The sequence below is a fragment of the Amborella trichopoda genome, chromosome 13 (assembly GCF_054954075.1).
Source record: "Amborella trichopoda isolate Santa Cruz 75 chromosome 13, AtrichopodaSantaCruz75HAP2 v2.0, whole genome shotgun sequence".
In the NCBI taxonomy this organism is placed as follows: Eukaryota; Viridiplantae; Streptophyta; class Magnoliopsida; order Amborellales; family Amborellaceae; genus Amborella; species Amborella trichopoda.
In genome coordinates this window covers 42850411-42863928 of record NC_142348.1, presented here as the reverse complement: position 1 = coordinate 42863928, position 13518 = coordinate 42850411, and the positions used below count along the sequence as shown (strand labels likewise).

The 13518-nt window shown below is 35.6% G+C and overlaps 2 protein-coding genes across 4 annotated transcripts in view; both read right to left on the bottom strand.

The window, feature by feature from the left end:
• LOC18442501 (neurochondrin family protein) overlaps window positions 1-986 on the bottom strand; it is a 29869-nt gene extending 28883 nt beyond the window's left edge. For all 3 annotated transcript variants that reach the window (XR_016047062.1, XM_011628077.3, XM_088855149.1), the window contains exons 1-3: window positions 857-986; window positions 509-710; window positions 18-183 (exon numbers count right to left, since the gene is read on the bottom strand). Coding sequence is in view for 1 of the 3 variants with exons in the window: in XM_011628077.3 (XP_011626379.1) it covers window positions 18-183; window positions 509-710; window positions 857-859 (371 nt within the window). In the remaining 2 variants the exon portion in view is untranslated. The remainder of the gene's footprint in view (window positions 1-17; window positions 184-508; window positions 711-856) is intronic.
• Window positions 987-8082: 7096 nt separating this feature from the next.
• Window positions 8083-8565, bottom strand: LOC18442500 (uncharacterized). Its single transcript, XM_006852716.3, has one exon. It carries the CDS (start codon window positions 8563-8565, stop codon window positions 8083-8085), a length of 483 nt encoding a protein of 160 aa, XP_006852778.2.
• Between the last annotated feature and the right edge of the window lie 4953 nt (window positions 8566-13518).

Here is a 13518-nt window from a genome sequence, read left to right as displayed (position 1 = left end):
AGGAACAAGAATCTTACTTATCATTTGAAAGAATTTCAACAACCAAAGGAACTTCTGAAATGATTTCCTTCGATGATGCAATATCTGCCACGCGACAGAACGCAGCAAAGACAGTAATTCCCAACTGTAGATATTCCTCTCGATTATCTTCCTCTTGAACCTCACCTCTTCCTTTCCCCAATCCTAACAAGTTTCCAGGAAAGAGAAGAAAATAAGGCTTTACTAAGAATTGCACAAATCTATCTCAGCATTCCCCATTAGAGAGAGAAACAGGGGAATAGGAAGAGACAGAGAGACGGATGAATAAGCTAGAGAGAGAAAGAGGAAGCCAGATAAAGTGAGGAAGAGAGTGCAGAGAGGAAACAGGGGAATAGGAAGACACAGAGAGACGGATGAATAAGGTAGAGAGAGAAAGAGGAAGCCAGATAAAGTGAGGAAGAGAGTGCAGAGAGGAAAACAAATAAATAGAAATAGAAGTAAAAAATGGAAGATGTGATCAAAGATATACCAGTTCTCATAAGACGGCGAAGGAATTGAAGTCCAACAGCTTCATAGAGCTTCAAAAGCGATGCTTCGTCATCCGCCTTGCAGAGCTTGGTGGCGAGGAGCAGACCTGCGAGGCGCTGTTCGTCCTTTGCACCTCTCACAAGCTTCAAACACTCTTCCAGCCCTACTGCTGCTGTACCCCCACAAGAAGATGTAGAAGCCTCCTGCAAAACCAAAAACTGACTTACTCTCCGTCGCTCTAAGATTTTCTTCTCCAAAGACTTTAAAGAGAGAGAAAGGCAAAGCAAAAGAAGAAAAACCAGGTTCATTAATGGCATTATAGAAGGAAGAAAAAAAGGAGAAACATTACCATTAGAGGTGCTCAGTTAGGGTTTCACAACGCCCTCCTCCGGGACGAATCCCTCTCCCCCACTCTCTCCCTAAGAGTGCAAAACCAGTCCTCTCTCCCTCTCTAGATTTGCAGTCGACCGCCACCTTTCTCTCTCTAAGCAAATTTCTTTTGATTTCATCTTTTCGCGCATGTCCAGTTAAGGGTGATCGTGCGGATTATCACTGTCCAGCCAAGGGTGGTATGCAATTAGGGAAGGGGAAGTTTTCTATGGTTCCCCTACAACATAAAACTCATCTACTCTCCTTTTATCCAACCGTCCATTCGGAATGGACCCAATCCCAATGTCAAGCTTTATATTATTTTATTTTTAATTTATTTTTATAAATTATTTGATACCAAATTGGACGTTCAATCTCCTTTTTAAACTCACACTAGCAAAAAAAATATAAAAAAAATCTTTTCAATAAAATAAAATAATCAAAATACTTTTGAAAGATTCAAATTGTATTTTGGTCATTATATTTTATCAAAAAATTATTTTTAATATTTTTATAGGTGCACTTTAATGAGAATATAACATGTGCCAAATTTCATATTTATACAATTAGTCTAAAAAAAACTAAAAATAAAATACTTTAAGATGTTGGATCTAAGATCAAACTGTGAGTGGCTCTCTTGATCAAAATTGGACAACTGGGTGGTGGGGAAGCATAGATCTTCTATACTGTAAGGGAAGTATAGAAACCTTTCCCTATAATTATAGTAATTGTATATAGGGATCGCATATAATGAGACCATTTACCTTTGTTACAATACAATTATTTACAACTATCCGATGTGAAATTTGATAGCTTGGGTGTGTCACAAAGTTCGAAAAAATTTCTTTTGAACTTTGTGCTTGATCAATTAAATAAATGTAGCTACCTAATCTCACCTCCAATGATCATTAGAGGCGAGATTGGGTGGCTGCATTTATTTCATTGACTAAGCACAAAGTTCAAAATAAATTCTTGAGCCTTTATGACACAGCCAAGCTATCAAATTTCACATCGGATGGTTGTCAGTAATTGTGTTATATCTGTATCAAAGGTAAATGGTCTTATTGTATACGATTCTTTATAATTAAGGACACGGTTTCTATGAGTCCGTGTAGAAATGAGTCACACCTCTTAAAGATTTATTTTTGAGATGGATTTTTTTACCTAATTTTTAAAGACATGTAATCTCTAACATGGAGATCATGAATATGGAAACAAAAAAAACTGAAAATTAAAAATAATATTTCTATTAAGAAAATATTTGGACCGTTAGTTTCAATTATTTTTAAATGGACCACCCATTTGCATCCATATTTAAGATGGATGCTTTATACATCGGGGATCGCAAATGTAGAAATGCAATCCCCGCCACATGAAACAATTTTCCTATATTTAATTATAAGGGTGAATTTATAAGGTTGCAACCTTAAACAATCCAATTAAGGCGCACCTCCAAATTTTTTCATAACATGTAATTTTGGTGAGTTTTTTTTAAGATTATCTCACAATCTATTTTCATATCTAACTATAAAAGTTTAAACTCGAAAAATGGTTAAAATCAAGTAGATCTATAAACATATGAAAATCTTGAAAATTGATGATCTATATAATGTGTTGCAAGATGCACTATTTTTTAGACTCAAAATCTTTTTTTTCTTTCATATTCATACATCTCAATGTCGAGATGATCAATTAGAGGTTTTTTCAACATTAAAACAGCCTTTTCCGATGGATCTTTGATGCACATTGTAATTCTACATTTTAAGGTTGCAACCTTATATAAACTTTTTCTTTAATTATATGTTATTATATATAAGTAATTTCTATATCACAATCGATACATATATAATTAAAAGATATACAATAATTAGTAGGGCTTGTATATAATGCAACCATTCACCTCTGGTAGAAAAAGGTCACAATTACTTATAATCTCTTATTTGAAATTTGATAGCTTAAGTATGTCACAAAGTTCAATAAAATTTATTTTGAACTTTCAGCTTCCATCAAGTTTCACAACGAATGGTTAAGATAAATTGTGACCCACTTATATTGATGGTAAGTGATTTCATTGTATACTTTTCCAGATTGATATATTATAATATGTTTATATTATTATATAATACTATAGGATATTAAATTTTATATATATATATATATATATATATATATATATATATATATATATATATATATATATATATATATATATATATATATATATATATATTGTATATATTATAATATATAGTATGATATTATGCTATTATATAATATCCAAGAGACGCATATATTCTTCCGATGTAATCTAAACACTGAATAGGCGTATTTCAGGTCTTTTGCCAAAAAATATCCAGATTGTAGACACCTATATTCTAAAAGATGCATATAAAGATTCCAATTCTAGAAGAGGCATCTCGACTGGATAGCCTACGAACCAAGTAGGGGCCAAAAATACGTAAATATCAAAGATGTAGAGTTTTGTAAATTTAGGAAGCATGATTTTACTTCACTCTAGCATGGTTGAAGGTGTTGTGACTTTCATGTATTAAAAACGAGTGTGGTTTGTATAGGGCCTAGGCTCTAAACAATCAAGTTAGAGCCTATCTTCAAATAGTGTTGAGAAATGTGGTTTCAAAACTGAAAATCTTTGTGATAGCCTTAAAATATATTTTGATATAAAGTTAATATTTCAAAAATAGTGAAGATCGACATATCTATGAAAATCTTGAAATTGACGTTCCAAAAATGCGTTACAAATATACTACTTCCAAAACTTGAAATCTTTTTTTTTTTTTTCTGTCCGTACATCTTGTTGTTGAGATGATCAATTTGAGGGTATTTAGGCATCCAAACAACCCCTTCTAGAGAAATTTTTTAGTTAGGCTCAAATTTGATTGTTTAGAGCCTCGGTTCTATATAAACTTTTCCCATTAAAAAAAAGTTAAAGGGTCTCATTACATACCCTCCTATAATTTATGCCAAAAAATTTTATGCTTCCTTGGGAGTAAACTGAAACAATGCCATGCATCAATTATGGTCTGGCAAATACAACTGGCACCGACTTATAAGATTATTTTTGCTCATTTCTAACCATCCAATCAAAGATCAAATGGTTGCATATCTCCACATGCATGCCATTATAGACACAAAAAAGCTGTCCTCTAAAAATATTCAAACTCCTAACTTAGGGAAAAGTCTATATAGAGCCTAGGCTCTAAACAATCAAATTAGAGCCTGCCTCAACAATTTCCCTAGAAGAGGTTGTTTTGATGCCCAAATATCTTCAAATTTATCATCTCGACATCAAGATGCATGGACTTGAGAAAAAAATGGATTTCAAGTTTTGGAAATAGTGCATCTTATAATGCATTTTTAGACCGTCAAATTTCAAGCTATTCAAGTATTCATAGATCTTGCACAATCTACACTATTTTTGAAGTTTTAATTTTATCAAAGATTTCTAGTAATGAAATCGCATTTCTCGATACTATTTGAAGGTGCGCTCTGATTTGATTGTTTAGAGCCTCGGCTCTATACAAACCGCACCCCTTAACGAATATTTGTTATCAAATTGTGTGACATAATTGTTAGCGTGAATTAGTTTAGAAATGGATTAGCACACGGTAATACCATTTACTTTAATTCACAATCTCTTTTAGCCATTAGATATAAAATGAGATTGGATACAATGAGATCATTTACCTTTGATACAAGGTGGTCACAATTACATATAACCTTCCGCTACTAAATTTGATTGCTTGAATGTGTCATAAAGTTCGAGAAAATTTCTCTTGAAGTTTGAGTTTAGTCAATAGAATAATTGTAGTCACCCAATTTCACATCCAATGGTCAAGATTAATGTGACCACCTTGTACGAAAGGCAAATTGTCTCATTCTATACTTTCCCATATAAAATTGTGACCACTCTCAATATCCAAATAAAATTTTCTTGAACTTTGTGCTACAGCCTTCACCAATAGAACTTTGTGGTACACCCTTAGCCAAATTTTTATTTGATAGCTAGGAATGGTCATGGCCTTCATGTACAAAATAAATCATCTTGTATTATTCTATCCTTTTAGAAATCCATGTCATATTGAGGCTTGTCCGTATGAAGGGGGTTGACGACTCTTTTAAGATACATCAATTGCAAAAAGATATAGAAAGCATATAACCATGAGCTGCTTGTCTAGTGAATGGCCATGCATTTGATCTACATGTGGGACTGGCTCTTCATCTCTCATTCTTCTTCAAGTCCCTGCCCTCTCAAATGATCAGATCATACCTAGTGTGCACAAAGCACTCATATGCTTTTAAGTAAAAAATATCATGCAACAATGAGAAGGCCAACTCATAAAAGTCTCTAGAATAAGCTTTAGAGCGCCAACATATAGTTATCAAGACCAGATCGAACCAATTGTCTGATTAGTATAATAGCGTACTAGTGCCTTGTCCAGTTTGGCTTAAGGTAAAAATTCAGTTTGCTCGAAAACTAGTCAAAGCCGATATTCGATTGGTTTTGGCTGGTTAGACCAAATGGCTTCAACCGGTTCGACCTGCTAAATGAAGATGGATAAATCTTTTAATGCATTTTATGTTTTAAAATATTGGGTGTAGTTTGTAGTAGGCTAACGCCCTAAATAATTAAAGTAGCACACACATTCAAATAGTCTACTCTAGGAAGAATGTTTTTATGTGGTGCTAACGATTTAATAACTATCTTTATAACTCCAGAATGTTTCAGTTTATGCTCTTACCTATTATCTGGATATACCAATAGAGATGTACGGTCTAATGAGGCTACTACGAAATATATACTCTTGGGTGGGGCAAGCTCTTCTATTCTGGTTCATGGTTTCTCTTGGCTATACAGCTCATCCGAGGGAGAGAAAAATTCCCATCGGTTTATCCTGGGCCTTATATAAGTCATTCTGAGGGGCTTGGCCTAACAGCTATATCGTACCCTTGGAGGAAAAGAAGGTAGGGTTCCGGCACTATCGTATCAAAATCTGGTTTATCTAGTCTTCCCTTCCTTCCCCCAAGATCTGAAGTGGTCGAGTATCAAAAGATGTTATTTCAGTATTGAAAATCTTTTTGGTGGTCTAAAAATTCATTTCCATCTCTAATTTTAAAATTTAAAGTTTAAAAAATAGTAGAGATTGAGCAGATCTATGGACACTTGAAAATTTTGAAACTGATGGTCTGAAAATGTATTATAAGATGCACTATTTCTAAGACTTTTAATATATATTTTCTCATGTCTATACATATTGAGGTCTAGATGATTGATTTAAGGATTTTTTATCATCAAAACAACATTTTCTAGTGAATTTTTTATGGGTGCCTTAAAATGATTGTTTAGGGCCTCGCCCTTATATAATCGTTTTTCTATAATATCATATCTATTTTTCTTTCCTTTCTTCTAAAACCTATTCAATTAATTGTATTAGTAGTTATACTGGTTTTGACTCGACCAAGTCCCTCACTAATCTTGATATATTGCTCCAACCCATGTAAAAGCATTTTTTTTTATGCCTTTGCTTAGACATTTTTGGGCTCACATTTTACTTTGGGTGAAATAGACCAGTCATGGTTCCTAGCCATACATGCTATGATTTCTTATCCAGGAGTTTTCACTAATTGCAATCTATAGCGAGAAACATTTACACCCATAACTGTGTATTGCTTAGTACTCTTTCACAATAGGAGAAACCATCATGGTTTAGAACTCAAGTAGAGGCAGAAACACAAAATTCCATTTGCAAACTTTAACCATTGAAAATAAAACATTGCACCAGCAATTTTCTTCCTGAAGAAAATAATCTTGTGGTCCACATAGTGCGCTAGAAGCAAAACACATCTCGACCATCCATTCAATTGACTAGCGCAGATCTAGCAAAGATGGCCTCACCCATTACTTGAATGTGGACCTACAAATGTGCATTTGGCGCATAACATCTCCCATGCACTCAAACTATTTCCAAGAAATAACCCTAACAAAATACAACTAACACCAAAATGAGCGGATAAATCTTCTAAAAAGAAACTTGTGCCCCACATTTTGCATGCATGCTCTCTTAAACCAAGTGACGAATCTGAAAAAATGGCAATGAAAACCTACAAAAATGGATTTTTTCCGGAGAGAGTTTGGTGAATCTCAGCCTATATTTGGCCTGCAAGAACAAAGTCACTTTCAACTATCATCGAATTTGGACAGTTACATGATTCAAACTGGAGAGCTAGTGTTGCAACTTCACACCCTAGTAAACCAAGGTAGTACTTGTATCATATGTTTTCAATCTGAGGGCTCAAACCGGTCACCCATTGATTCTAAGCCGGCTTGCTAGTTTTTTGGGGTTCTTTTGTATAAAAAAATTAAAAAGAAAAAAAAAGTTAAAAAAACCATTTGAACTAGGGCAAAACTTAGGATATTTTAGACAGAGATTAGCACCTCACTAGTTCCGAACTAACTCAGAACTTTGCGATTTCTAAAACACTGCTCGTATCCATTTACCCCTCTACAGTTGGGTTGTACTAGCTATACTGAGGAGATGCCAGACAACTTGTCTCTGAACCTTGATTTTGTATAGGGATTGTCAACAAAGAGACCATTTACATTATGTATAAGGAGGCCACAATTATTTTTGTCTTTTAAATTTCAAATTGGGTGGCTGTAAGAGTGTCATTGAATAGATTCAAACCATCCAATTTGACATCTAATGAGTGGGAATGGTTGAGACCTTATAATAACAATAACTGGTCTCTTTGTAGATGATCCCTTTTGTATAGTCAAAGAAAAAAAAGAAAAGAAAAAAAAATAGTAACCACCAATACAAAGTCTAATAGTTTCATGCATTAGTAGAACTTCCATGCTGTCATTTATGCAACTTCTTTTTCTTATAAAAATTACAATGCATGCTTATATGGGCCGTTGATACAAGGTTAGTATATTAGCACTTATCATTCATGGGTTTCTCTGACGAAGAAACTAGATTACAAGGTAATATGTATCTATGTATATGCATGTACACATGTATGTATGTGCATACACACATGCATATATTAAAAAAAAGTTGTGAAGCTTATACAACTTTGTAGTTACAACCTGCAAACAACTAGAGACAACAACTTAAGAGTTATTGAGGGACAAAAAAAGTTGCAAATAAAAAGAAAAAACACAGAAAAAATAGAACATTACAATTATCATTTCCCCCCTTTGAGCATGGGTGCATGCATTGGAGGTTTGATCCCATTACCAAACTTGCGATCACTGGTTTGAGCCAAGCAGCTCTTCCTCAGTATCTTGGCCATGGAGTTCGCTAGGGCTATCGCCGGATTCATCCTGGTACTGCGCTTGAACTTCTCGCAGACTTCCATGTGAACCCTGACCGCCTCCTCCATCCTCACCCCGGGCCTACGGGACTCCTCGTTAGCCGCCTCCGCGCACAACCCGCACACCCACTTCCCACAGAAGTGCTCTTTCACACGTCTTATGTATGCCGGCGTGTAGTCTTCCAGGAGGCCACAACATTCACACTCCGTCTCATGTGCCTCTGCCATTGCATGGACCACCTCCATGTACTTCGCAAACCCGATCTCGGCTTTGATGTCGGAGACCGCTTTTTGGAAGATGTCAAGTGACATCCTCCGAGCCCTGCCGGCCTTGGGTGGTGGCATTGGCTCCATTCTCTCTCACACACACACACAGAAACACCAATGGACACCAGACCTCTTCTGGTAAAAAAAAAAGGCCAAGTGATCTCTAAAAACTGGTGATAGTTTTGAGTTTCTAACCCTAATCTCAATTGATAGAGCAAACACTAAAAGGGGGACCCTCCTAGTCATAGTGGGGCTAACCAGTAACAACTGCTCTTTATAGTGATGGCCTAAGCCTAACGTGATGTGCATGGCAGTGGGGCCGAACGTTGTTTGAGTGGACAGTCGAGATTTAAATGCATATGAGAATAGGAGCTTGGATTGGGGACACGTGTTCGGTTCATCTGTGAGATGATATGAGATATCGACCATGGATTAGTTTGTGATGTGGGGTCGAGTTGTTGAGGCGTTACCTCGCATTTAATTGGGGAAGAAAAGCAAGTTTTGATTAGATGGAGAGCTATCTTTCATGGGAAACTTGAGATTTGCTTTCTATTTCAGGAGAAACAAGCATCATGTGGAGAACTGGGAGTCCTCTCTCTCTCCCCCCTCCCCCTCAATGTTTTTAAGCCCGATGATTTCCGATCCGGATCTCCAATTTGAAAAAGAATTGATCGGGTTCCAAGATGGCACGGGTCTTGGTTTGATTCCCCCATAAAACCCCCTTATATATTTTTGTTTCAATTTTTTTTTAAAAGAACTTATCTGATTTTTTCTTAAGTCTCCTCTAAGTCCCATCTCATAAACCCCTATTTTAATTTTTATTATATTTTTTGAATCACAAATTGGGATTGATTTAGACGAGATCTGAATGCCGATCCAGCAAACTGACATGGATCTGGAAGTGAATGATCCTCCCCACTGATGAAACATTGCTCTCTTGTGTTAGCTAGATGGATCGGTCCTCCACTTGACCGATCCGGATTGGCAAAAATGGTGATCCAATAAAAAAATAAAAAAATGGAGGAGGAAAAGAAGAAGGTTGCATAGAGTATATGTTGGATGATTTATATCTTAATTCATCAAACAAACATTTAGAAGAATGGGGAATATTGTAAATTAGAGATATTACGGTTGATTCCTAATTCCGAGTGGCAATTTGCTCGGAAACTCTTTTGATCCAATTTGAACCGGTGATTTTCAATCTAGATCAACGATTCTAAACTTGAGCTGGGTGAAATTGTAGCTTGGCTAGTAACATCTTTCTCTTATTTATATAACTTGCAAGGGCACATCGATTCAAATTTTTCGAAATTTTTGACTTTATGACGTCTCTTTTGCCATAATCTTTCCCATATTTCTAAGATATGGCAAGCATATTCCAATCTCTAAAACAAATAATTACAAAAAAAAAGTAGTGCTATAATTATCCGTATTGAAAATTGCCGATCCAGATATGGTTAGATAAGAGAACAACTCGTTTCTTTTATGGAATCAAGATTTGGTATGATTAGGTGAGAAATGCTTAGTTCTATTAGAAAAATAGACTTTTTTGTAAGAAGAATCAACAATTTGAGTTAGAGAATTTTGAGTTAGAGAACAAGGCGATTCCTATTTAATTTTAAAATGTAGATTAAGGTATGGTACCTTTAGTACAAGAACCCTTAGAGGTGGTTGAGGTTACACAATGGTTATAATGATTGCGACTTTCTTGTACAAAAATAAAATAAAAAGTAGCAATGAGTGTTCAAAGTAGTACTAGTACAAGTCATGTTTCTAGATGGGTGTAAAAGGTTTAAGGATATTAAGATTTATGGGTACATGTGACAAATGACTTTTGCTTTTTATGGTGAATCAAAAAAAAAAAAGGAAAAAGTGTTTCGTGAGTCTGCGGAATCACTAGCCTGCACAATCACAATCGTCCATCTTTAAGATGAACATCCACACCTAAATATTCATATTTTTTATATTCATGATCATCATAAGGTAGATCATGGATCACCACAAATTTGGATCCAAGATCGATACAAATAATGGGTGTTCAAGGGAGGCCGCATGAAAATAGTATGCATTGGGGGACTCATAAAAATCAGGCCCAATCAAAAAAGCGATGTTGTTTGTGGTGTGGTTAGGTCATGAAACCCACGAGTATGGTTGCTAGGGTCTATGGTTCCCTCTATTCCATGCACCATTCATATCTTTTATTCACATGAATCTACAAAGGCAAACTTAATTTCCTATCCGTTAGATTATGATCGCATACACCATGCTCCTGTGGGAGAAACTCCTTCGATCAAAAGACCTACTAGAAAGGATTTTTTTTATCAAAAATTTTGAAAGCCCCTTAAGAATCACTAGATTATTAAAATCTAAAAAGAAAATTTTTTTTCCTGACATTTAGATCTTACCCTCTAAGAATTGGATGGTCTTTATTCAATCTTGAGACATTATTTATTAAAAGTACATAAATGGTGCAATTCAGAGAGTGCATAAGAATTGGTTGTTTCTCATATTTGAAAAGGGATTATACGTGTAGAAACATCATGATAAGCAACATCAAATGAACTATCAATGATAGTCAAAACACTTTCTTTTGATTCAATAAATGGGTTGATAATTGCCCTTTCCTAATTTGTTTGCCCAAGTATCCCTACCTACAGTGAGAGTCTTTGATCTGGTCTCCATAACAAATTCTGGACAAGTTTCGAACATCACTTGTCAACACAATAAAGTGCCATATATTGTTATGGGCAAGCTTTCTATGCTCCTCCTATAGCATCGAAGTTCCATCCTCCCTCTACCATCCAGCAGTCCAATTTTGAACAAGAGAGCCACTCACTGTTTGATTTTAGATTCGACGTCTCAAAGTATTTTTTTTTTAGTTTTTTTTATACAAAATTGTATGAATATAAAATTTGATACGTGCCATCTTCTCATTGGGGCGCACCTATAAAAAATATTGAAAGAAGTTTTTGCGATAAAATTTCAGGGGTATTTTGATCATTTTATTTTATTAAAATTATTTTTTTATATTTTTCGCAAGTGCGAGTTTAATAGATGAATGAATGTCCAGTATTTGGTGTCAAAAAAATTTATAGAAAAACATTAAAAATAAAATAGTGTAGAGACATGACATTGTGATTGGGGCAATCTTAACCCTCCATTCAGAATAGATGGTTGGATAAAAAGAAGGATAGAACTTCTATGCTGTAGGGGAACCATAGATAGCTTTCCACCAGATTATCCCTACCTACAGCGAGAGTCTCTGATCTGGTCTCCATAACAAATTCTGGACAAGTTTGGAACATTACTTGTCAACACAATAGAGTGCCATATATTGTTATATATCAGCTACAATGCATGCAACTTTAGCTTCAGGATGTTTATATCTCGCCAAGGGCACAGGACGAGGTTATTTGGAAGAGTTGGTTTCGTGGGTCTTCCTGCCGACAAATTTATTGGAGAAGAAGAAAGGCTAGGGTTTGAGAGAGAAGATAGTTGGAGGGAGGAGCAAGAGAGAGGAGAACAATAGGGGTTGTGCGTAGGTTAGCAAGAGGGGCAAGCGACCAGCAAGCATGTTCCAAAGAGGAGCAATTTTCTTTCCTTTGTAAATGGACTAAAGCCCATTTAACCAGATTTGAGGTTCTACTTTTGGGTCCGAAGGGAAATAAGACACCGGAAACTTGTTCCCCACCTTATAAGGTGCGTTGTTATTTTCACATGAAAGTGGCCCACAATGGTATGATATTTTCACATGGAAGGTTTAAAAAATTGCTAAGCAACCGGCCTGGGGCCCAGCACCTAGGCGAGCGCCTAGAACCTTAGGTATCCTACAATACAAATTCTTTAGATATATATATATATATATTCATATGTTTGCGTCAATTTTGAATTTATTGTATTTATATGTATTGTAACATACTTTCTTCAATACAAACATATGGAATGCTAAGAATAAACCTGTTCAAAATTTCAAAATTCAAATCACATAAAATTTTGAAAAAGTTTGAGAGTTGAGTCTTCAACAAACTTACTAAAGAGTGAAAATGGCCTTTTCATAGTTAAATCAACATAGAGACTGTTATTTCATGATCGTCTTGGATGGTCTAAGTAATGTGCTTTACTCTCTATAGAAATGGTCAAATGCCTACAAAGATTCAGGCATTGCTGTGGGTTGCGTTACAAGGAAAATATTTGACCATTCACAACCTCTGTAAAAGGGGGAAAGTCCTTCCTAATGTATGTTTATAGTATGAAGAGACTGCTTCAAATCTTTTCCTCCATTGCCCTTTTGTTTCGCAAATATTGGCCTGGGCTTTCCAAAAATTGGGATTCTATCTCATGTTACCAGAGCTTCCAATTTATCTTATTAATCGATTGCATTTGCCTGGTCTTCCTACAACAGGTCTAATTATATTGAAAGTTTTTAGGGGGGCAATTTTCATGGGAGATTTGGCGAGAAAGAAACAGAAGCGCATTTGAGGGTGCCGCATTAGAATTGGGTACCGTCGAGGACAATATCCTTCAACATCTCTGGAATTGGTTTTCTATAACTAAAGAGGGCAAAGGAGTATCGTGGGTGGATATCTTTTGGTAATTTAAACGTTCAGCAATACCACTAATATCAGATGCCATGGTACTTGGCAGGCCCCGCCATTGGGTTTCCTAAAATTAAAATTTAATGGTAATTCTTTTGGGAACCTTGAGAGTCCAGGGTGGGTGGTGTACTAAGGAACCATGAACAAAACATTATTTTTAGGTATGAAGGTCCCTTTGGCAATGCTACAGAAAACTATGTGGAGCTTTTTTCGCTGTTGCAAGGCCTGAAGATCATCTTAAGTAAAAGGATTGTGGGATCTATAGTTATTGAGGGTGATTCTCTTAATGCGATAAAATGGTCAAATGATCAGCAATCAGTTCCTTGGTCTCCCCCATTATATATGGTTACAAATTCATGATATTTGTTATGATGGCCCTTTGTTGGTTCCATTCTTCCTCTTCCTTCCTTCTTTCTTTCTTTTCTTTTCTTTTCTCTTTTTTTTT